General features: G+C 38.8%; 1 protein-coding gene across 3 annotated transcripts in view; it reads left to right on the plus strand.

Moving 5' to 3' along the window:
• The first annotated feature begins 18,810 nt into the window (after window positions 1-18,810).
• The window catches only part of PRKCI (protein kinase C iota), a 54,344-nt gene continuing 47,852 nt past the window's right edge, over window positions 18,811-25,302 (plus strand). Inside the window, exons 1-2 of one of the 3 annotated variants that reach the window (XM_090273787.1) lie at window positions 19,084-19,135; window positions 22,717-22,883. Coding sequence is in view for 1 of the 3 variants with exons in the window: in XM_090273769.1 (XP_090129895.1) it covers window positions 19,035-19,135 (101 nt within the window). In the remaining 2 variants the exon portion in view is untranslated. Of the gene's footprint in view, window positions 19,136-22,713; window positions 22,884-25,302 lie in introns of all 3 variants that reach the window. The other 2 variants (XM_090273778.1, XM_090273769.1) reach the window with 2 other exon arrangements.

The raw sequence follows: 25,302 nt of genomic DNA on the forward strand, positions 1-25,302 counted from the left end.
TCCATGGGTCCCCCAGCCTAGGAACTCCAAACCCTGTCCTTTGTGGGGTTTTTTTAAGGTTTCATTATGTAATTATGATTGATTAACTCATTGGTTATTGATGGTAACAGATTCATCTTCCAATCCCTCTCCCCTCCCTTGAAAAGGGGGAATTACAAAGGTTTCAGGAACTCTGTATCATGAATGAGGTGGAAGACCTCATAAATATTTCTTATTATAAATCACAATATCACAAGCACAAATTAACATAAACCCACAGGCCAAATACAGTCTGCTTCTTGTTTTTGTACAGCAATCAAGCTAAGAATGGTTTTTACATTTTCTAATGATTGAGGGGAAAACTCAAAAGAAGAACAATATTTTGCAGCAAGTGAAAATTACATGAACTTTACATCAGTGTCCATAAATGAAGTCTATTAGACCACATTTATGCTTGTTCATTTGTATATTTTCAACAGCTGCTTTTGTGCTACAAGGGTAGTACTGGGTAGTAGCCACAGATACTATGATGACCTACTTAATATCTGGCCCTTTACAGAAAAAGTTTGCTGACCTCTATCCTATGTCACTGATCAGCTGGTGCTGGACCCTTTCAGATTAGTTAATTCAGCACACACACTGTCCTATACTTCAACTAGCCTATGATTTTTCTCATAGGATCCTATGTAGTGAGACAAAAAGTCCACAGACCTGGATTTGAATACTATGCTCACTATTTTACCAAGTGAGCCACCTTGGGCAAGTGATCGAACTGCTTCAAGTTTTAGTTTTATAATGTGAATAAAAGGGGGGACAACAAAACCTTTCAAGATTGCTTTAAAAATCTTAAAAAGCAACATGTAAAGTCTAAAAAAGGCCTCTTTTTCTTTTTTTAACTTTTTATCAAGATCCTTCACCAAGATCTGCTCAATAAATGTCACTGAGTATGCCTAATACTCAATAGGTTCTAAATGCTTGTTGAAGGAATGACTGCTTGAATATTTGGATGAATGAAGCATAAAATTCTAATATACTTTGTAAATTGGAATGAGACTACATATAGACTTACTTTGTCTTTTCCTTGAAAATAATATACTAAATAAAACAAAATGCTTTTACTAAATCAAATAACATTGAAACTGAAAAGACATTCTTTGGTCCTGCTACCTTTCGGTATGTTAATCACAAGCTTATCAGTCTTATCTCCCACATATACCTGTGGGCGGCACTGTACACAGTCAGCTGTATCTCCCCAGGTGCTGAATAGTAGAAACACTAAAATTAAAGCTGGAAGGGACATTAGACATCATGTGACCCACAGTGAGAAAGAATCCATAGCAAAAGAAGTTGAATTCTGATCTCCGATGTACCCAGTTCAGAGTGTTTTGCCTTGTGCTGCAAAACCTTACTTCAAGTGTGCAGGTGCTCAACAAACACTTGATGATGTTACGTACTTTCACTTTCATTCTGCTTTTTTATGCTTAGTGTTTGCTTAGCATTATGGCAGTCTAGTAAAAGAGTTGTTATAAGCAGTTAGCACAACACAAACTTAGATAGGAACCCTGGCTCTTCCACTCACTAGCTGTGTGACCTTTTGTAATTCTGTATACTCCACCTTCAAAATATAATCTCATTTCTACCATGAACACACATGAAATCATCAAAATTCAAACCAAATGTTAGACTTTTCGCTATCTCCGCTGGTATCAGCCTAGGCTCAACATCTCTCTCCTGCACCACTGCAATTGGCTCCTCACAGGTCACCCTGCTTCTACTCTTATTCCTCTGTAGCCTATTCCCCAGCCAGCAGCCTAAGTGAGCTTTTAAAACTAGAAATAAGCCCTGGCTGGGTAATTCATTTGGTTAGAATATTGTCCCCATATGTCAAGGTCGCAGGTTCAATCCCTGGTCAAGGCACATACAAAAAACAACCAGTGAATGCATAAATAAGTGAAACAACTAATGTTTCTTTCTTTCTCTCTCTCTCTCTATCTCTCTCTCAAGCCAATTTAAAAATATATATAAATCAGATTATGTCACTGCTCAAATCCTCTAGTGGCTTCCCATCACACGTAGCAGAGCCCAGAGTTTTGTCTTGTTCACGCTGCCTCAGTCACACTGGCCTCCTTGCTTTTGCTCCTTTGCTCTTGCTCTTCCCCAGCGGGAATGCTTTTCACACAGATCTCACTTCCTCACTTCTTTCAGGGCTGTGTTCACCTACCTTGTCAGACAGCACTACCCTCCACCTACCCTAATATGGCCTTCTCATCACTTTCTTTCCCTATACCACTTCCCTTTGCTTCATAACACTACAATGCACCACACATTACTTTAGGTACATATTGGTTTACTTATTCTTTACTCCCATCAACCTCCAGATTGTAAGCTCCACATTTTGTTCATTGTTTTCCCAGTTGTTAAACAGTAAGTGCTTAATAAATGTGCATTGAATGGAGAAGTTACTTAGCCTCTCTAATCCCCAGTTTCCTAATCTGAAAATTAGGAATAATATTTGCCACAAAGTTACTGTTGAAATTTTAAAAAATTGAAATAAAGTATATAAACAGTAGAGCATACTAAATGCTAACTTTTTGTCATTATTTTGCCCCATATTATACTAAAAGTAAAGTAAAATAATCCTCTTATCCTATTTCCAAAGGTTATGATTTTTAAAAATTATAGTGCAGTTTCTACTTTTTAAAGTTAGCAATATACATTTTTTTAAACTTGCCTCTACTGTATTGTGAAGTATTTAGTGTCAGTATGAGAGAATAGATATTTGCCTGTATGTTCCTAATGTATTAAAATAACTGTCATATGACCAAGCAATCCCTCTTCCAGGTATCTACCCAAAAAACTAAAGCATTTATTCAGAAAGATATGTGCACTCCTTTGTTTATTTCAGCATTATTCAGTGGCCAAGACATGGATACAACCAAAGTGTTCTTCAATAGAAGATTGGATAAAGAAGATGTGGTACATATATACAATGGAGTATTACTCAGCCAGAAGAAGAAATGAAATACTGCATTTGTGACAACATGGATGGCGGCGGCGGCAGCCGTCCGTCTCGAGAGACGATGGTGTAGCTTCTTAAGAGTCTATCTGCACTGCCGAGAATGGCTGTGCAGTTCGACTCGGGAGTGACATGGTATCTGTCTCCTCTCGTGTTGAATCGACATCTTGCGATGACGCTGGAGTGTCCTCTCCAGTGAAGCTGAAGCTACAGAGCCTGGGCAGGGTGATATGGAGGGTCTGCTGTTGCCCATGCAGCAGACCCACCCTCTCTTCGCAGCTGAAGGGTCCAAGGGAAAGACGGAGTCAATACAGCTTGGCTTCAGGTGCGCCGCAGGAGTTGCCGGTGTTGACTACAATGTCAAACCGCCTTAGGGACTCCGGCTCCGGATTTTCTGTCGGGGTTTACTCCCTTAGCCTTTCCCCTGAAGAGGTATGCCGCAAGGCAGCGGAGGTTTTTTGGAGTCAGAGTTTTCCTTCTCTGACAACATGGATGGACCTTGAGGATATTATGCTAAGTGAAATAAGTCAGCCAGAAAAAGCTAAGAACCATATGATTTCACTCATCTAGGGGATAGAAAACTGAAATTCATAGACACAGACAACAATATGGTGGTCACCAAAGGGAAAGGGGATAGGGTGTTAGTGAACGGTAGAGGAGTCCAAATATATGGTGACAGAAGATGATTTGACTTTGGGTGGTGGGCACACAATACAATATACAGGTCATGTATCATAGAAATGTACACTTGAAACCTATATGATCTTATTAACCAATGTCACCCCAATAAATTTAATAAGGAAAAAAAGACATCTGGGCTCTCAACACTTTGAGCGTCAGGTTGGCTGGACGTCTCTCTCATCCACAGGTGATACTGACAGATCAACCATTCCCTGGCAGTTTCTGTCATAGTACTTAGCAGAACAACATAGAGTAAAGGCCAACAAGCTCTTAAATGTTCCATTTGAGGGGCTAGATCAAGGCAAAGCACTTCCACAGTGCCTTACAGTGGAAGCCTGTTTCAGAGGCAACCATAAGTCAGATTTTAAAAAAAAGGAGAACTGGTCCTGTGCATTTCCAGCCAATGTTCTTCAGTCATTCATTTAACCTAAATGAATCATCATCACTAAAGCAGAGATAACAGTAATCTTTACCAGATGAGCTTTGGGGAGAAGTCAATTAATCTAAATGTGACTGTGTTTTCAAAGTGTTTTATAGCTGCAATGCACTATGTATATATGTTTAAAGTTTACTGTTACTGCAATATACTGCAGAGACATTTTTTCAGGATAAGAATTCAGAAGGTTTCTTGTTGTTGTTATAATTGTAGAGCTGTTCAAGGGCAAGACCAGCAGTGGGGATGATTCAGGAAAAGAATAATAATTTACTGTCTATTTATATATTGAAATTTTGGGTTCAAAGGATACTTTCCACCAATAAACTTCAATGAGCTTCAAAATGTTTATTTATTTTCATAATATTTTGAAGTCAGTTAGGTTAAAGTTGTCATTTGCTCTCTGAAATGAAAATAAATACAGAGCAAGTTACATAACCTGCCTGAGTCAAAATTAGAACAAAGGCTTTCAATTTTGCCATGTTGTGCTCAGACTTGAGATTACACTGCTCCCACAATAAGTACCTTCTTTTGCTGGAATCATCAAAGGTTTGGTTTTATCAAAATACTTGTTGGTGCAAGCAATTAAAATATAGAAAATCTGTCATCAAATAATCATTAGGAACTCAGTATCAGCAAGCAGGCCACATCAAGTCCTCTAAGATGCAGGCCTTGCTTTACACGTAATGAAGTTAAGAGTCTGCATCCTCTTCGGGGGCCCCCAATGCTACCTTTCTTATCTATTCTAGGTCACCCTTCTTTCCTCTGATCTCATTTAAAGGACAAATATCTTCACATTCCTCTTTTCCATAAAACTTCAGCTGATTTAGGACTAAATCATAAAACTAAATTCAAAGTTTCTTCTTTGGCTTACAGTCTTTATTTTCTGACTCAGACACTTTCCTCTTCTTCCAACTGCCTTTATACTTAAGCCTCATTGAATTTCTCACCATTCAGAACAAGCTAGGCCTTTTCACCACACTGTTTTTACACGCAACACTAATTCCACATAAAATAGCAGTAAGAAGAGGTTGAGGGGGGACAGAGAAGGCTATACTTGTTGAATACTTATTTAGTGTTCTACTCACACTATCTTATCTAATTCACACAGCAAGCCCATGAAGTAGGTAATATTATCTTCCATTTTGCTGATGAGGATACTCATTTTAGTGGGATTAAATAACCTGTCCAAAGTCACACAACTAGTAAGTGGCAGGACCAGCTTTGGAACCAAAGTTTGACTCCGAAATACTTGCTCTGGCCTATTCCATAAGTTGACTCTGTCCATCCACTGTCATCACGTGGCACTCTTCTTTAGATGGAGTTAGCTGCTCCCGTTGAACTCTGTACACTCCTCTAATAGTACTTACCAGGTATTTGTTTTTAATTGTGATGTAATTCACATAATATAAAATTCATCTCTTTGAAGTGTACAACTCACTATATATTCACAATATTGTATAACCATGGCCACTATCTAGTTCCAGAACATTTTCATCACCCCAAAAGAAACTTTGTCTCTTTTGTAACCCTTGCCCATTTCTTCTTCTTTACAGCCTCTGGCAACCACTAATCACTTTCCATGTCATTGGATTTGCCTATTGTGGACATTTCATACAAATAGAAACATACAACCTGTGGCCTCTTGTGTCTGGTTTCTTTTACTTAGGTTAATGTTTTCAAGGTTCATTCACATTTTAATATAGTTCAGTATTTCATTCCTTTTTATAGATGAAAACTACTCCATTTTATGGAAATACCATGTTTTGTTTATCCATTCTTCAGTTAATGGACATTGGGTTTGATTTCACTTTTTAGCTATTACAAATAATGCTTCTATGAACATTCATGCATTAGTTTTTGTGCAGATATATATTTTTAATTCTCTTGGTTACATAACCAGGAGTAGAATTGTTGGGTCATATGATAACTGGGTTCAACATCTTGAAGAACTGTCAAACTGTTTTCCAATACAGCTATACCACTTTACATTCCCATCATTCCAATTTCTGCACATCTTCACTAATGCTTGTTATTATCTGTCTTCTGATTATAGTCAACCTAGTGGGTGTGAAGTAGTATCTCAATGTGATTTTGAGTTGCATTTGTCTAATGACTAATGTTGAATATTTTTCATGTTTTTATTGGTCATTTGTATGTCTTTTTTGGAGAAATACCTATTCAAATCCTTTGCCTACCAAAAGAAATTGAGTTATTTGTCTTTTTATTGTTTAGTTGTAACAGTTACTTATATACTGTATCTGAATCCTATTCCCTTATCAGAAATATGATTTGCAAATGCATCCTCCCATTCTGTGGGATGACCTTTCATTTTCTTAATGGTGTCCTCTGAAAATACCAGAGTTTTAAATTTTGATGGAGTTTAATTTATCTTCTCCTTTTGTTGTTTGTGCTTTTGGTGTCACTCTAAGAAACCATTGCCTAATGTAAGGTCTCACAGATTTATTACTATGTTTTCTTCTAAGAGTTTTATAATTTTAGCTCTTACATTTAGATCTTTGATCCATTTTAAGTTAATTTTTATAAATGGCTTAGGTAGGGGTCCAATTTTATTCCTTTATTTATGGATATCCAATTGTTCCAGCATCATTTGTTAAAACTAAAACAAAAAACTATTATTTCCCCCATTGAATTCTCTTGGGCTTTACCACGTGTTTTTATTTTTATATTTTTTTTATAGATTTTGATTGATATTTTAATTTCTATTTATTGATTTTAGAGAGGAGAGATAGGAGAGAGAGAAATATTGATTTGTTTTTCCACTTATTTATGCATTCATTGGTTGCTTTTTGTATGTGCCCTGACCAGGGATCAAAACACGGTTTTTCTTTTTCCTCTTTAAAGTTTTCATTATTTATTTATTTATTTATTTATTTTTAATTTTTAAAAATTATTTATTTATTGTTTTCTATTACAGTTGTCCTACTTTTCCCCCCATTTCGCCCCCACCCACCCAGCCCACCCCTTCTCCCACAGTCAATCCCCACCTCATTGTACATGTCCATGAGTCATTTATACCAGTTCCTTTACTAAACCCTTCCCCTACTTACCCCCCTTCTCTTCCTCCCCCTCTCTCCCCTGGTAACTATTAGTCTGTTCCTTGTTTACATGCCTCTGGTTCAGTTTTGCTCATTTGTTTGTGTTGTTCATTAGTTTCCTGTATTAGGTGATATCATATCAAACCACATATTTTAAAATAAAGATTGCACATGTCCATTATTGTGTGCTCCTTGAGGGCAAGAGCTTTGCGTTCTTACCTCCATGTCTATCATGGGACCCTCAACAAACATGGTCAATGAATAAAAAGCTGAATGAACGTTCTTTTTACTAACCAGTAAATAGCAAGTGCCTTGGACTTTGCTAGGTATTGGGGGAAGTTTTATACATGACACTCACAGTCTAGTGAATTTTTCAACCCAAAAGTTTCCAAGGGATCCCAGAATCTTAACATTTCAGACTGAAATGGGTCTTTAAGATCATGGTCCCCCTCATTTGCCAGTAAGGAAACACAGATCTTTGAAGGCTAAATAGCAGCCTGTGGTTTATCTCATGTAAATTTACCAGAGAGTCTCAGATCTCTTGAGCTTACATTCTGACTATTACAAATTAATAAAGGATTTTTTCAGTTAGTCCTTGATAAAGGCCTTTCCAGATGAAAGACAATGCTTTTGTTTCATAGCACACTTATCTTCTGAGATAACTACTATCAGAGATTTTTTTTTTTAAGTTCTCCATCCTAGCTGTACATAATTATTCTTTTCTCTAAATTTCTATAGATCTTACTTACTATTCCACAAAATTAGCAGTCTGTTTTGTACAGTCTTATTGTTTTGGAATGTTATATAATCTTGAGTTATTATTTATCACAGGTTTATGTATGACCTTCCTAAATAGATGACTGCAACTAGACTCAGGGAAAAAAATTAGATTTTACACTGTAGTGTATGAAATGCAGAACCTTGTACATGGAGCAGATATTTCTTGGTATTATTTGTGTGTTTAGATAATTCATGTTTAAAATAAGAGATATTAGGTCTAAGTTTCATTCTGTTTCCCCTCTTCCAGGGATGATAAGGCAGCTTACTCTTAGAACTCAGAGTGAATGACTAAGGAAAAAGCACCTTCTCTCATTTTCTAGTGATCCCTTTCCTAGAAGAATAGAGAGACTCCGTCGTCGGCAGCCGTCTGTCTCGAGAGACGATGGTGTAGCTTCTTAAGAGTCCATCTGCACCGCCGAGAATGGCTGTGCAGTCCGACTCGGGAGTGACACGGTATCTGTCTCCTCCCGTGTTGAATCGACATCTTGCGATGACGCTGGAGTGTCCTCTCCAGTGAAGCTGAAGCTACAGAGCCTGGGCAGGGTGATATGGAGGGTCTGCTGTTGCCCATGCAGCAGACCCACCCTCTCTTCGCAGCTGAAGGGTCCAAGGGAAAGACGGAGTCAATACAGCTTGGCTTCAGGTGCGCCGCAGGAGTTGCCGGTGTTGACTACAACGTCAAACCGCCTTAGGGACTCCGGCTCCGGATTTTCTGTCGGGGTTTACTCCCTTAGCCTTTCCCCTGAAGAGGTATGCCGCAAGGCAGCGGAGGTTTTTTGGAGTCAGAGTTTTCCTTCTCTGATGTGCCCTGACTGGAAGATCGAACCAGCGACACTTAGCTCGCAGGCCGACGCTCAATCCACTGAGCCAAACCAGCCAGGGCTAATAGAGAGACTAGAGACCTAATAATTAGTGTGTGTATATGTATATATTTTAAATATTTCTTAATATTATTATTAAAAGTTGTAAAATTCTATAAAAAGCATGAAAAGCTTGGCAGAATTCCCCCAAGAGCTTAGTAAATTAAACCAACTCTCAAGGGAATTCTTGAGTTGTAGTTTTAAATTACAGAGTCAGAAAGTAGAGAAGACATTCAGTTTCTTTTCTTAAGCTTTCTTTCTAGTTATGAGGTGAAAGAAGGAAATGGAATAATCAAGCCTCATATTGAACAGTGCCTTGCAGAACATAACAAACATCTTTGGAACTGTTTAACTGATTTAAAATGTAAAATTAAGATTAAATAAAAGGTTGCTGAATGAGAATAACATGCCATGACATGATTCTCAGTACACTGTTATGCCTCTGGGAATACAGTGAGCCTGTTAATTGATTGTGATAAGACAAATTATGTGTGGGCTAAAGTGATTCTCTAATAACAATGAATACAGACAGCATTTTAGCATCTGGTTAGATCATGGAAGACAAACAAATAAAAAATAAAAACTCAGAATTTTGTGAAGTTAATTTTTTTCATCTGCCAGAAATCACTCAGTCTCTGCTTCAAATTCACGGTATTTCAAATTTATGCTAAAGAATGAAAACATTGGTCAATGATAAGATCACTCTAACTTCACTTCTCTGGACTTCATTAGTAAAATGAGGCCTAGACTTTTTGCTCCTTAAATTGTAATCAGTAGACCAGCAGCATCAGCATCATGTGAAAGTTTGTTTGAAATGCAGAATCTGGGTCCCATCCTAGACCTTCTAAATCAGAATCTTCATTTTCACAAAATCCTGACCTAATTTGTATGTATGGCCTAGATGACATAAAGTAACTTACAGTTAGTAAATTCTACCATCTCATGATTCTAGTTTGAAGATTCCAAGTTAGAAAACATGACAGTGCTTTTCTTAGGAGTTATGCTGGACTTGAGTAAACCAATTGCTCAGCAAGTTCAACTAACCTTTCAGGTCACAGCTTTAACAAAGCAAAGAGAAAATAAAGACTTGCTCTGCTTGTTTGGTTTCACCAGTTTCTTTCCTATCACGCTAAGATTAATTTTAGTTTTTAAGTGGACATAAACCAATGTAAAACTATTTAAATATTAAATTAAATAATTTAATGTATGTTGAATCCCTACAACTTTCTAAGTGCCAAGAAGAACTTAAAGAGTAGGATTCCTATTGCTGAAGAACCTAATAAAGATAGTAGCTTTGCTTTAAAAGCCTTAGTGTCTAGAACTCTTTGTTGATTTAATTACAGGATGATTCATAATTTGTTATTGTCTAGAATAGGAAGTCGTACCAAGTCAGTAAAACATCTCATGCCTGTGTAGCAGTGATAAGCACAATGTGTAGGTGAACTAATAGATAGCTTTATCTCTGGAGTGCTGTTCCCATTGACATTGTGCATGTAATGAAGTAGCCAGAAATCATTAGAAACTCTGGGCTCTGTTCTTTTTTCTTATTTCTCTGTGACCCCCAAACAGGATATGGTTTAATTCATGGTCAGCAGAAATTCCATATAAAAATATTTGACACACTACCCAAAGCAATCTATAGGTTCAACACAATTCCTATTAAGATACCAATGACATATTTCACAGATTTAGAACAAATATTTCAAAAATTTATATGGAACCAAAAATGATCCCGAATAGCCTCAGCAATCTTGAGAAAGAAGAACAAAGTGGGAGGGATCACAATACCTGGTATCAAACTATACTACAAGGCCACTGTAATAAAAACAGTCTGGTAATTGCCCAAGAACAGACACATATAAATCAATGGAATAGAATAGAAAGCCCAGAAATAAACCCAAGTGTCTATGGTCAATTAATATTTGACAAAGGGAGCAGGAGCATAAAATGGAATAAAAATAGCCTCTTCAATAAATGGTGTTGGGAGAACTAGAATGGTATGAGGAAAAAAATGAAACAAGACCACCACCTTACACTACACACCATAATAAACTCAAAAGGGATAAAAGACTTATGTGTAAGCCATGACACCATAAAAGTCCTAGAGGAAAACACAGGCAATAAAATTTCAGATATCCCACTCAGCAATAATTTCTCTGATATATCTCCTAGGGAAAAGGAAATAAAGGAAAGAGAGTCCCAGCCCCACACCAGGCCACCCATCCCAGGATTCCAGTGCCAGGAAAATAAGTCCCCACAAAATCTGGCTGCAAAAACCAGTGGGGATTGAGTCGGTGGAAGAAAATTCTGGAGGCCCAAGCAGTTCCTCTTAAAGAAGCCACACAAGGACTCACCTACTCAGACTCATTCCCTTTGAGTTCCAACACCTGGGTAGCACCTGGCACATACGGAGAAACTGAAGTGTCAAGCATCAAGGCAGCAAAGACCATTGTCTCTTTCCTAAACCCTTCACACACTGAGCCAGCAAGCTGGTGCCATATCTGAGACTCCATCAACCTGGCTGACACTATTTGACCTGCCTTGGAGATCCCCGGAGACTCCGCCCCACTCAATTTACAAGCCCACCCAAGCTGCTTTTCCATATAAATGGCTGGTCTTGGCTCATACTTCAGAACTTCCTAAACCCTATCTAACAGCTGGCCGCAGTGAGCTCCAGGACCAGCAGCACCAGCAGACAGCTTAGATTCACAGCTTGGCTTTGCCTGGGAATCTCCAAGTCCAGAACATGTAGCATCCATCTCAGATTGCTTTATAGCTCAGGCAGGGTGGCCTTGGCAAAACACAGGTGGGTGCTGGACCTTGGCCTGCACCACCTGGGGAAACCCCAGGGCCAGCACACCCAGTGGACAGCTACAGACCGTGTAGGAGCAACACCACCTTGCCCCTGCACAGCTGATCCTCCATGGAGGGTGGAGGTTAGTGGTGAATGGTCACAGCCAGTTCTTGTGGCTGACTGGCCTGGGTAAACCCCTCCCATTTATCTGCCAATAGCAACCAAGGCTCAACTACAAGAAAAGGGTGTACTCAGCCCACATGAAGGACACACCTCGAGTACCTAGCTTGTGTAAAATGGGAAGCTGTGCCACTGGACCCTACAGGAGGACACCTACTACGTCAGGCCATACTACCAAGACACGAAGTCAAAGCAGCTCTACCTAATACACAGAATCAAACACAGGGAGGTTGCCAAATTGAGGAGGCAAAGAAATATGACCCAAATGAAAGAATAGAACAAAACCCCAGAAAGAGAACTAAATGAAACGGAGATAGCCAACCTATCAGATGAAGAGTTCAAAACAGTGGTGATCAGGGACTTCCGGCCAAGATGGAGGCTTAGACGGACACGCTAGGTCTCCCTCTACAACTATAGAGGAATACAACTACTTCAAAACAAAGGATAACTAGAAATTCCAGAAAATAAAACTACACGGAAGTCCAACATATGAAGTTATAAACCAGCGGTGCCATTTGGGCAGGTAAGAGTTAAAGTGGGCAGTGCTGTTTGCGGTCGCACCCGGAGCGGCGGGCTGCGAGGAGTCCCGGCTACGCAAGCCCCTGGCGGTGCGCGACCCCAGCGAGGAGTCCCGGTGGCCAAGCCCCTGGCGGTGCGCGACTCCGGAGCTGGGGAGAGCGGCCGCCGCATCGCCTTGAACAGTGAGGCCCAGGGGGGCGGGAGGACGGATCCCGGTCTCCTAGCTGAATAACTGTGTGAATCCATCTTGGACCCCCGCCCCCAAAGAAAGCACCACAGGGCTGCGAAATAGGTCGCGGACAAGCAGGCGCCGGTTGCTAATTTGTGACGCGTACACAGGCACTGCCCCCTACAGCCGGCCCAAGTAAACAAAAAGCATCTGTCAAAATGAGGCAGGCAACTTTAGAAATACCGGTAACACAACTCACCAGGCAGCAGATAGAGAACCTGACAGATGAACAGATAAGAAACCTGTCAGAGACTCAGTTCTGGGCCATTGTTATCAGGTGGCTTACAGAATTCACAAAAGAGCAGGAAAAAGATATGAAAGAAGCGAAAAACTTTCATAACGAAAGGAACAAAACAGCATACGAGACAGAAGGAAAGGAAATAAAATCCAGAGTTCATTTCAACAAACTGGAATATGGAGAAGGAACAAGCAGTCAACCAATGCAGCGAGAGGAAATGGGAAGCAACAATGAGAGGATCAGAAACCTCTGGGACAGCTATAAAAGGCCCAACATAAGAATCATTGGTTTGCCAGAGAATGAGGAAGATGAACTAGAACTTGAAAAATTGAGTGAAAATATAATAAAGGAGAACTTCCCAGACTTGGGGAAGGGAATAGACCTGCAGGTCCAGGAAGCAAGGAGAGTTCCCAAGAGACTGGACCCAGGGAGAACCACTCCAAGACACATTATAATCAAAATGTCAAAAATTAAAGAGAGAATCTTAAAAGCAGCAAGAGAGAAGAAAAGAATTATGTACAAAGGGGTCCCAATTAGACTATCAGCTGACTTCTCAAGGGAAACCCTACAGGCAAGAAGAGACTGGCAAGAAATATTCAAAGTAATGAAAATCCAAAACCTACAACCACGAATACTCTATCCAGCGAAATTGTCATTCAGAATAGAAGGACAGAGAAAGTGTTTCCAGGACAAAATAAAACTGAAAGAGTTCATTAGATCCAAACCACTGTTATATGAGATGTTAAAGGGACTGGTTTAAAAAAAAAACCAGAAGCTAGGGAGATGAAACAAAGGCAAACTAAATAGGCAACGAGAGGGGAAGAGGAACTGTGGGTACGGGAAGCATATTGGGGGGAGGTCAACAGGGAGGGGGAATGGGGAAAGGGAGGGAGATGATATAGGAATTGGGGATCAAGGTAGGAGGGAATGGAATAGACGGAGAGAGGTTGGGAGGAACTGTATGCACAACTAATGGACATAATCTAAAAGGGGGGGACAACTGGAGGGAGGGGGGCCACCGGGTGGAGGGGAGCAGAGGGAAGGGAAATTGGGACAAATGTAATAATTTAATCAATAAAACACATTAAATCTGAAAAAAAAAAAAAAGTGGTGATCAGGATGCTGAGAGAAATGATTGAGTACAGCCACAAAATAAAGGAAGAAGTGAAGGTTACACAAAGTGAAATAAAGAAAAATATACAGGGATCCAATAATGACGGAAAGGAAGCCGGAATTAAAATAAGCAATTTGGAACAAAAGGAAGAAATAAACATTCATCCAGAACAGAAAGAAGAAACAAGAATTCAAAAAAAGATTCAGGAAAAGATTAGGAACCTCTGGGACAACTTTAAATGTACCAACATCAGAATCATAGGGGTGCCAGAAAGAGAAGAGGAAGAGCAAGAAATTGAAAACTTATTTAAAAAAATAATAAAAGAAAACTTCCCTAATTTGGCAAAGGAAACAAACATACAAGTTCAGGAAGCACAGAACATCCCAAACAAGTTGGACCCAAAGAGGGGTCCAACCAAGACACATCATAATTAAAATGCCAAAGATCGAAGATAAAGAGAGCATCTTAAAAGCAGCAAGAGAGAAGCAGAGAGATACCTACAAAGGAGTTCCCATAAGACTATCAGCTGATTTCTCAAAAGAAACTTTTCAGGCAAGAAGGAGCTGGCAAGAAGTATTCAAAGTGATGGAAAGCAAGGACCTATATAACCAAGATTATTCTATCCACCAAAGTTGTCATTTAGAATGGAAGGGCAGATAAAATGCTTCCCAGATAAGGTAAAGTTAAAGGAGTTCACCATCACCAAGCCATTATTACGTGAAATTTTAGAGGGACTTATTTAAGAAAAGGAAGATCAAAACTATGAATATTAAAATGACAACAAACTTACAACTATCAACAACTGAATCCAAAAATAAAACCAAAAACAAAAGCAAACAACCAGATAAGGAATAGAATCATAGATATAAGCATCATTTGAAGGGTTATCAGTTGGACAGGGGAAGGGGGAGAATGGGGAAAAAGGTGCAGTGATTAAGAAGCATAATTGGTAGGAACAAAATAGACAGGAGCATGTTAAGAACAGTACAGGAAATGGCGAAGCCAAAGAACTTACATGCATGACCCATGGACATGAACTAAGAGGGGAAGGAGGGGTGGCTGGAGGGAAGGGGGTACCAGGTGGAGGGGGACAAAGGGAAAAAATTGGGACAACTGTAACAGCATAATCAATAAAATACACTTTAAAAAGAGAAAGAAAGACAAAAAGATCCTGATGCCCAGTATGCCACCCTGAGGTTGTTTCAATTGCACCCTACCACCAGCAGACTAACTTCTAGAAGCTCCCAAGGTGATGCTAATGTGTAGTCAGAACTAAAAGCTACTAGTGTCAGAACTATTTTTTGTACTTATAGGCTAAATCAAATTCTAAAATATCATGAAATTAACACATTTTCAAGTAATTATTTTTAAAACATTTCAGGATTCCAGGCATATAAAAGAGTTAAATACTCATTTAGAATGAAAAAGTTAAAGAGAACAGTTCCACTTATAATAACAACAACAAAAAATACTTAGAAATAAACTTCAAGGAAATGCAAAATGTACACTATATAAAACAATATTGAAAGAAACTAAAGACTGAAATAAATGGGAAAGACATTTTGTGTTCATGGAACAAAAGGCTACATACTGTTGACATAATAATATTCCACATAGGAGTATTTTGATAGGGACTGGTCTACAGATTCAACACAGTCCCTATCAAAATCCCAACTGGCTAGTTTGAAGAAACTTACAAATCAATCCTAAAATATATATGGAAACCTAAGGGACCCAGAATAATCAAAGCAATCTTGAAAAAGACAAAGTTGTAAGACTCGAATTTCCCTGTTTTAAAAGTTACTGCAGAATTACAGTAATTAAAACTGTGATTCTTGCCTAAGGATGGATATATAAATCAATGCAATAGAATTGAGAAATCAGAATAAACCCTTACATTTTGGTTAATTGATCTTTGACAAGGGTACAAGATAATTATATGGGAAAAGAATATGCTTTTCAACAAATGATCCTGGGACAACTGAATATCCACATACAAATTTGGACTACTTATATTACACACACAAAAAAATTAACTCAGTATGGATCATAGACCTAAATGTAGGATTTTAAACTATAAAACTCTTAAAAGAAAAATAATTGTAAATCTTCATGACCTTGGGTTAGGCAAAACCTTCTTAGACATGACAGCTAAAGGCATAGGCAAAAACAACAACAAAATAGATACATTTGACTTAATCAAAATGAAAAACTTCTGTGCTGCAAATGATACCACGAAGAAAATGAAAAGCCAATGCACAGGAGAAAATAGTTGCAATAATTTAACAAGGGTCTTGTTTCCAGAATATATAAATAACTCTTACAACTCAATAAGAGACAGATCACCCAATTCAAAATGGCCAAAGGATTGCCCTGAATGGTGTGACTCAATTTGTTGCAAACGCTCTCTTGACTTCAGGTCAGGGCATGTGCCTGAGTTGTGGGTTCATCCCATCCCCAGTCGGGAGCATGTACAAGAGGTAACCAATGGATGGTTCTCTCTCACATCGATGTTTCTCTTCACTTTCTACCTCCCTTCCCTTCTCTCTGAAAATAAAGAAATAAAGTCTTTTTTAAAATGGCCAAAGAACTTAGACATTTTTTCTAACGGAAATATACAAATGGACAATAAAAGCATGAAAAGATGCTCAACATCACTAGTCATTAGGGAAAAAGAAATCAAAACCACAACGTGATACCACTTTCACAACCACTAGGATGATTATAATGAAGAATACAGGCAGTAAATGAGAGTTGATGAGGATGTAAAGAAATAGGAACCTTTGTATATGGCTGGTATAAATGTTAAATGGTCAGCCACTTTGGAAAACAGTTTGGCATTCCCTTAAGGTGTTAAACAGAGTTGTCATATGACTTAGCAATTCTACTCTTAAGTATACAACCAAGAGAACATATTCCACACAAAAACTTACACTGAGTGTTTATAGCATCATTAATGTGGAACACTCATACAATGAAATATTATTCAGCGATATATAGAAATGCAGAACTGATATGTCATACAACATGGATGAACCTAGAAAACATTAAGCTAAATTAAAGAAGCCATCCACAAAAGACCATACCTTGTATAATTCCACTTATATAAAATGTTCAGAATAGGTGAATGCATAGTCACAGAAAGTACGATACTTGTTGCCAGAAGCTAAGGAGAATGGGGAGTTATGGGTAGTGCATGTATGATTTCTTTTGGCGGTCATGAAAAGATTCTGGTATTACTGGTGATGATTGCATAACTTTGTGAATATACCCCAAACTATTGTACACCTTAAATGAATGAATTGTATGATATGTGAATTATATCTCAATGATGCTCTTAAAAAACTAAGGTCATGTTTTCCCTGATAATCATAACTAAAAGTTTTCTTCGTTCAGAAGAGGAAAGTTTATTAGGTGGTGGATTGATACAAACTATCAATGTTGGTAGATTCTTGTTGATGACAAAGTAAGCAACAAGCCTTATCTGAAGAAAAAAAAAGAAGTTACCCCAAAAGCATGCTATGGGGTCAACGATGAAGGATTTTTCAAACTGCTAAGAAATAAGAATCCAAAATAAAAAAGGTTTTCATGTCTTAACTTTCTAAAGTCTCACTTCCCATATGGCATAAATTTCTTCTAGAACATTATATAATCTTTCAAAATTGTCCCAAGCATACTAAATTCCCCATTAATCCAATTCAAATTTCACGGTCTCACCTCAGAAATAGTTTGTTCCGTAGCTAATTCATTCATATTTAATATGCTGATACAGGTTCTCAATTACAAAAAACCCTGATACCAAGTCTTTCAATAGGAATTTTTATTAAGAGTATATAATACAAGTTTATAACTGTTCAGGAACATACCAGGCTGTGTCACAAATAAGTTTGATGAGCCAATACCCCAACCGTATTTTATCATAGTAAAGAAAGCTAGTTCTTTGATTATTCCAATCCTTTTAGCATGGGCTAGTACCAGGACTGATGAAGGCACTGGATTCATGCTACCTCTAATTGCAGTAGGTGACAGAGCCAAGACCTATGGAACGTCAGGGACTATATACTACAAGGATGGATTCCTTATCACTCTTCGTTAGCCAGTGTTAACAGAAAAAATGCTGATGGATGAATGGATGGAAGCATTGGATAAATATTCATTCTGTACTTGGTAATTTACAAGGACCACAAAGAAAGAAAATTCTGTCTTCCGTCGTATTTCCTAGTTAAGTTTCCTCCTTTATTACAGTCGTTACATTGTTTAATTTTTTCCATAAAAGAGGCTCTGCTGAGCAGGTACATCAAATTCTTGTTCCGAAAAAAGCACTTAAATAATTGAGATGATTTATGCAATTGGGAGGGAGAATTCATCACAGAAAAAAGTCTACATCGTGACGATGCCTAGTGGTTTCCAGTGATTTGAGACACCCGAGCTGGTGGATTCATGATTTCCACATGGACGGTTCCTGGGGCGCAAGCTGCAGCTCCTGTCAGCGAGAAGGCGGAGCGCCCTGCACTTAAGGAACCACACGTCCCAGAATCCCCTGGGGACTCCAAATCCCGACAACCTGCTCCGGAAATCTACCCGATTCCCCAATCCGCCGACCATGGACGCGACCATGTTAGGAAACTGGGGTGAGGTGCCGCAGCTTTTGTCCCCTACCACTTTCCATATAGGGAGAGGGCTGTAGTTACCAGAACTTTCTCACTCTCTCCGACACGATTTCCAAGAAAGACCCTTTCTCGGCGTATTTGATGTGATGTTAGCATCTCCCATTCTCTCTCCCCCTTTTCATTGCCCTCCGTAAGAATGGTTCAGCCGGGCATCCAGGCTCCTTGAGTTGGCTGGGTGGTTGCGCCCGCCCTCCCCCGGAATGTGGGCCTTTCGAGCCAGCGAGGTGGGAGGGACCCAGGCAGGGAGGCGTGCTGGGTCCGGGCAGCTGTAGAGGCGGTGGCGCCTGCGGGCTGTGGGAGGGGCCGCGTGGTTCCGGCTGCACTGGCGAGGCCACCCTTGGGTCCGCGCCGCGGGCGGGGAGAACAGGTAGGGGGGCGGACAGCCGTGGCTCTAGGGGAGGCTCAGGCGGCGGAGTCATCCGCCACTCCCGGTGCGCCCCCGGCACCCTTGGCCTCCGGCGTTGAGGCGGGGGAGTAAGGAGATGCCGACCCAGAGGGACAGCACTACCATGTCTCACCCGGTCGCAGGCAGCGGCATCGGGGACCATTCTCACCAGGTCCGGGTGAAAGCCTACTACCGCGGGTGAGTGCCCCGGAATGGGGATGGGAGGGTAGGGGAAAGGCCAGCTCAACTTGGCCTGGTAGAGGAGAGGGTGAGGGGCTGGAGGTGTTGTGGTGGGTGGTCTGGGAGGCCGACTCTAGGGGCTCGGGATGGGTGACCGAGTGGTCGGGGGAGGAGCGTAGGGCACTGGATTGGGGCACCCCCAAGGTGTGGTGCAGAGCGTCTGGAAGTCGCGCGGCTGAGGGGTCCAGAGTAGGTTCGGAGGGAGGAGCCTTGGAATCAAGTGTGTCCACCGGGTGGGTTCGAGAGACTCGCTTAATAAGAAATGTACAAGGGTTTACGTCATTAAATGTGCACGTATTGGGGGTTGAGAGTTGATTCCGATCGATGCCTCCGTGAACTAAGTTTGCTATGGGCTTGAAAGAGAGGACTGCTTCGATCTGCTAGTCCTTTTGATTTCCAGCAGGCCTAAAGCCTCTGGCTCTCTTAAGTCAGGTTTATCTTCATTGCCTAGCAGAGTTCACCAAGTGTATCTGGACTATGCTCAGGCTGCCAGCAAATTGCACATGGGAGTTATTATTTAAGAGCAGAGTTGAGCGTTTTCAGGGATGTGCATTAGATACTCATGGATGTCTCAAAGACTAGATTGTGTGTGTGTAGAGTAAAATTCTGCGAACGTGTCTTTGTCATTGTGGCCTCAAGGCCCCTCCGTTAGGGTGAGATCATGCAAGGTGAGAAGAGAACGAGCCTAGGGCACAGCTCGAAAATCTGTGGTCTTTACTCATATTATTACCTAAGTTGTAACCACTGTGGTTACTAGAAATAATACAGTCCCGAGATCGTTGTATTAAGTCCTATTCTGTCATCAGTGACCTGAAGTGTCCCCCTTGAATTCAGTTGTGGTTTGAAATTTCTTTGAGATAATTATATTTATGAAGATTAGAAAGGTAAAATGTGAGTGTGAGAATAAAGGTGTGAAACTAAGGGTTAACAGAAAACCCACCCGTTTTGGCGTGTCTTATGACTTGTCCAAGCAGAAGTAAATTGCTTTAAAACACTCAAGTACTGGAAGGTTGAAATTGCAGTGCATACTTTTACATTCCTGAAAGGATCAGTGAAGAGAACAAACTTTAAAAATGCCTCTCGTTTTGATTTCAAAGAAAGTATAAGCCCCTGATTGTCTTACTGATTTGATGTAAAGACCTACTAGTTTAGTTTGTTTGCTCCCATGACCTGTGTGTATTAGCTTGACTGTATTCGGAAGTAGTTTACAGGTGTTGTTTTGAACAGCATCAGTGTTTTTGCTTAAAATGATCAAGGAGGTCTTGATTTTAAAACAATACCAAGAATTGTGTGTAGGTTTTTTTTTTTTTTTTTAAATGTTTGTAGTTGTCACAGCGGACTTGGAGATGGACAACTAGGACCTTTGCGTTATGGGGGAAAAAGCTTTGCTTCCTTTGTCTTACCTTTAATATGATAAGTGGGATATTTCACTTTGCAGTGTTCCATTTTATGCAGTCAGCAGTCCATGAGCTGTTAGGTACAGAGAATGAAATACAGTACCTGTTTCATTTAAGGAATCTGATTATTGACAGCTTAAGAACTAGATTAAAAAATCAATGTACACACACGGTAGGAAAGTGCAAGTTGTACCGATATAAAATAAAGTGTTCCCCATCCCACCCTCACGACCTCCAGAGTTAACTGCTATTGACAGTTTATTTCTGGTTCTTCTGGAGGTTGCCTTTATTACTTTAAAAGTTATAGTTCTGTTTTGTGATTTATCAACTTTAGATAATTTCTTTTGATACTCTGAAAAATGAAACATTGGGTGCACACTACCTTTTACTTTTTCTCCTCCTGGTGCCTCTCAATTTTTGATTGTTAATCTATTATTATTTTTTTGTTCTTTGGTTTACCTTTATGACTTTAAATAATATAAATTCTTGACTTATTGAATTCAGATAGTTTCCAATGATTCCAACTGTGAAAGACAGAGAAACTGGTGCTTCTTTCTTTGTTCCCATTTTTATTAGTTTGACAAATGTAAATAGGCCTAATTAATAAATTAAAATCATTGTAAACTCCTTTGAAAGAAATCAAAGTCTGCTATACTTTAGGAATGTATTATCATATTTTCTTGGTTTATTGCTTCAGTGATTTTTAAAAAAAGAGAATAAGGCCATATAACCCTTTTAATGCTTGACTAAAATTTCTCTAAGACATTAAAGTTAACATTTTCTTTGTTTTAAAAAACCTACAAATTTTTGCTTAGGAATGAAAGAACCCCTTGCCCTTTAAGTGTTTTTAATTCAGTGAAAGCTCTGTAATAGCGCCTTCATTTCAAGCCTTATTTAAAGACATCGGCACTCTAAATTGTACCAATTTCTGTCCTCTGCAATTAGATCTGTTAAGATTATATGTTTATGAACAATAGTCTAAACTGATGGTTATGATATGACAGTCAGCTGCTCATTACTACCGATGAAACTAAAATGAGTCACCAGTGAGGATAGTTAATAAACAGGTTGGCTAACTAGAACACCTACCCTATTTTAAAATTGAAAATCCTTTCTTTTTATCAAGAATTGTAAGAAATCTGCATTGGAAAAAAAATGATTTTCCTTCAGCTCTCTTGAATGGCTATTATCAAAGAACTTTCCCCTTATTTCCTTATAATATATTTCTTTCCAATGAATGCCGAATCTCCAAATAGCATTTAGTGAATAAATTGCCCTCTCCTTTCAAAGATGCGTACTCGTATAGTGTTATCATTCTGTTAAATTTGGTCTTAGTGCAAATATCTCCCTAGATATACAGACATTTAAACTGATTTTTCTAGTTTTTAAGCAGATCAATAGCACTGAGAATCTGATTTTATTGGAGGCCACCTAAGGGTGCCTGTCTTACAGCCTGTACCCCTCTTTCCTCACCAGGGTAGTTTGTCAGTGAGTGGCCTTCCTTCTTTAATCATTACCTAGTGGTGTTAGTTTGAAGGAGGAGAAACAGGTTTTGTTGGTTAGTGATAGATTGCCATTGGTGTGCTTATCCTTATATAAAGTTACTTGCTATTATGGGATCAAATTTAACAAGGAGATGTCTGGACTACTCAATTCTTTACATTGTAAGTGTATGGGAAATTTTGGGAAAAGCTTGTAAAATATGCTTTTTAAACCACAACTGTTGAGTATTTATAACAACCCAGAGGATTCTTTGTGTGCACATCTACAAATAAAAAGATGGTTAGCTCCTTGCACATTTGGAATGTATAGCTGGTTCATGAAGAAATAGGCCGGGTTTTTTTCACTGTTAACAAGTCTTGGCAAGACTTGTTTTTAAAAGTATTACAAAATAATTTTAGCAATATACTTAAGTCATGGTTGTAAGGAAATAAAAATAATATATTGAGTTGAGAGTTGGGGGAATGTTAGTTATTGGTCCTGGGGATTCTGGCATGGCACCTAACCTAACCATTGGGCTATTGATCTGTAGCTTTACTGGAGAGAGAGAAAGGACATGGTGGCCTGGTGCCAAAAACCAAAACCAAACAACCCTCTCGGAAATTTGAATTAGATCACATGAGAATAATTTCTTGTTAGCAGAGAGGACTGAAGCTGAAGAACTGAGGGAGAGGCTGGTGAAGCCAGGACCGACCATGTGCAAACTGAAGGTCTGATGAAGCAGAGGAGAAAGAAGCAGTTCTGTACAGAAAAATTCTCCCGAGAGTCCATGATAGCTTTCTAATACAACTCCCAGACCTCTTTTGAAGGTGACTTGAGTGTTTGTTTTTTTTATGATTGAAATGAGCCTAGTTAAAACATGAATTTTTATAATTCCAGTCTTGCTTACAATCTCACATATTACTTATGTGTGTTTAAACTCAGTTTAAGAAATAACCTAGTATAAGGCAGCCACATGGTACTAGGGTGGGCACAAAGGATGTAGAGGTGGATGGATAATACAAGGCTTTGCCCTTGAGGAACTAAGACGCTTGTGTGTTGGGGTGGCTGTGGGGGGGTGGGTTGGTGCGTGCACATTAGAGGGATGATGATGTTGGGTGGGGCATCATTCCAGGCATTGCACAACTGCTGATACCTTTGGGGAATTAAGATCAGTGTAGTTGTTTAATCCTGTATGCATTCCTTATTAGGACATAAAGTGTGAAGTGGACACTGATGGGAAGTGAGGCACTAGTTTACGAAGACTTGAATATCGCATATGATGAGCTTCAGACTTTTTCTCATTGGTGAAGTTTTAAGTATGTGGGATGCATGATTAGAGTTTTGTTTTTAGAAAGCTCATTCATGGAACCTGTATGGGAGAGGAATTGGCCATGAATGAGACTAATTTGGAGATTCTGAAAGTAGTCCAGGTGATGACATTTTGAGGAGATGGAAAAGAGGATAGGGATTCAATGGTAATTTTAGGGGGTAGAATCAATATGAATCAGAGACTGGGGAGGAGAGAGGAGGCCTGACAACCCGTAGGTGTATCTCACTTGTGAAAGCCTAGGTATTATAGGAGGAAGAGATTTATTAGCTAAGGTAATTTATTACTTGGAACAAGTAAAAGAATTTTGAGCTAAAGGTGCTTTGGGGGCATCCAGATGGAAATGTTTGGAATTACTGAACAATCATTGTGTGCATGTCCTGTGTACACAATATGCTGTGCATGGCAGCTAACCATGTGGGAGTGTGGCTGAGAATGATGATAGAAACAGGAATGCCACCAGTGGCCTACTATGGATCACAAAGGCAAGGCACTAAAGCTGAAAGTTTAAAATACAGAAATACATACAGTGGAAAGTTCCCCACTTTCTAGGAGAGCTACTGATAATAGTTTGGGATATTCTATATCATATCAATTTAAGTATAGATATGTACATACATGTACACATACCTTTTTATTTTTCCAATAAGCGGGTATATATTTTTCACATGTTTCTGCAATTGACTTATGATCATCTTTGCAAATCAGGGTAGACAGATAAATAGATACATACATACATATAGATGGATGATAGATCTTTTTCTTTATAATTGGTACATAGTGTTCCCCAGTATTGTTGTACCATAGTTTATTTAATCTTCTTTTCCTGATTGATGAACACATGAAGTTGCTTTCATTAAATCACTATTTTAAATCGTGCTGATGGAACATCCTTATATTTAATATATATTCTTACAAACATGGACAAAGATATGCCTGTTTTAAAAGTGATATTGTCCTCCAAAAACTTATGAATTTATATTCCCAACCACTGTGTGGATGAAACATTTCCTTATTCTCTCATTTCATGTTATTGGTCTTTTAAATTTTTGCAAATAAGATTGGCCAAAAAAGTGCTTTTTTAAAACAAGTATTTTTTATACATAATTGATCATTTGTATTTTTCTCTGTGGGTTGTCTATTCATGTCTTTGCCCATTTTTTCTCTTGGATTCTTTTTCTTTTTCTTTTTTTTTAATTTAAATCTTGGAAGGGACATTGACATTTTGTCTATTTAAAAAGTTGCCAGCATTTCTCTGACCTGTTAGTTGTCTGGAGTTTTTCATTTTTATTTAAATCTGTTCTTTTCTTTATGGCTTCTGTATTTGCTCTTTTAGGTAGATGTGTTTCTCATCTTAAAATATTCTCTTTTTATTATGTTAATTATGCTGCTTAAGTGATTTTCTTTTCAATAAATTTTGTATTTGGGGGTTTAGATATTTGTGGGGTATTGATACAACATTTTTTTTTCAAAATGTATTCTACAAATACTAATGTTGAATCAGTTGCTTTTTTACCCTGATATGCAATGACAAGTTTGTTACATGGGTACGCCAAATTTTTCAGAGGTGCGTAAGTACTTTCTATTCTTTTCATTGATTTTTGGAGAGAAATCTATTTTGCATATAACATCATTGTTTTGATTATTGTATTATTATTATAGCTAATTTTGATATATGTTTTGGAAAGACCCATTTCATTCATTTTCTATGTCCAGATTTTCTTGGCTATTATTGTATATTTTCAATTCCAGATGAATTTTTTAAGGTTTTTGTAGGTCCCCCACCCCCCAAAATCTTACTGGCATTTGATTTGTAATTGCATTAAAATTTATAGATTAATTTGGGAACTACTAGTTTTGGAATATCCAGCCTTGCTTTACAAGTATATGGTTTAATAACTATGCATTAATTTTTTTCA

Source organism: Furipterus horrens, unplaced genomic scaffold, assembly GCF_987537825.1.
Source record: "Furipterus horrens unplaced genomic scaffold, mFurHor1.1.pri manual_scaffold_1, whole genome shotgun sequence".
NCBI lineage: Eukaryota > Metazoa > Chordata > Mammalia > Chiroptera > Furipteridae > Furipterus > Furipterus horrens.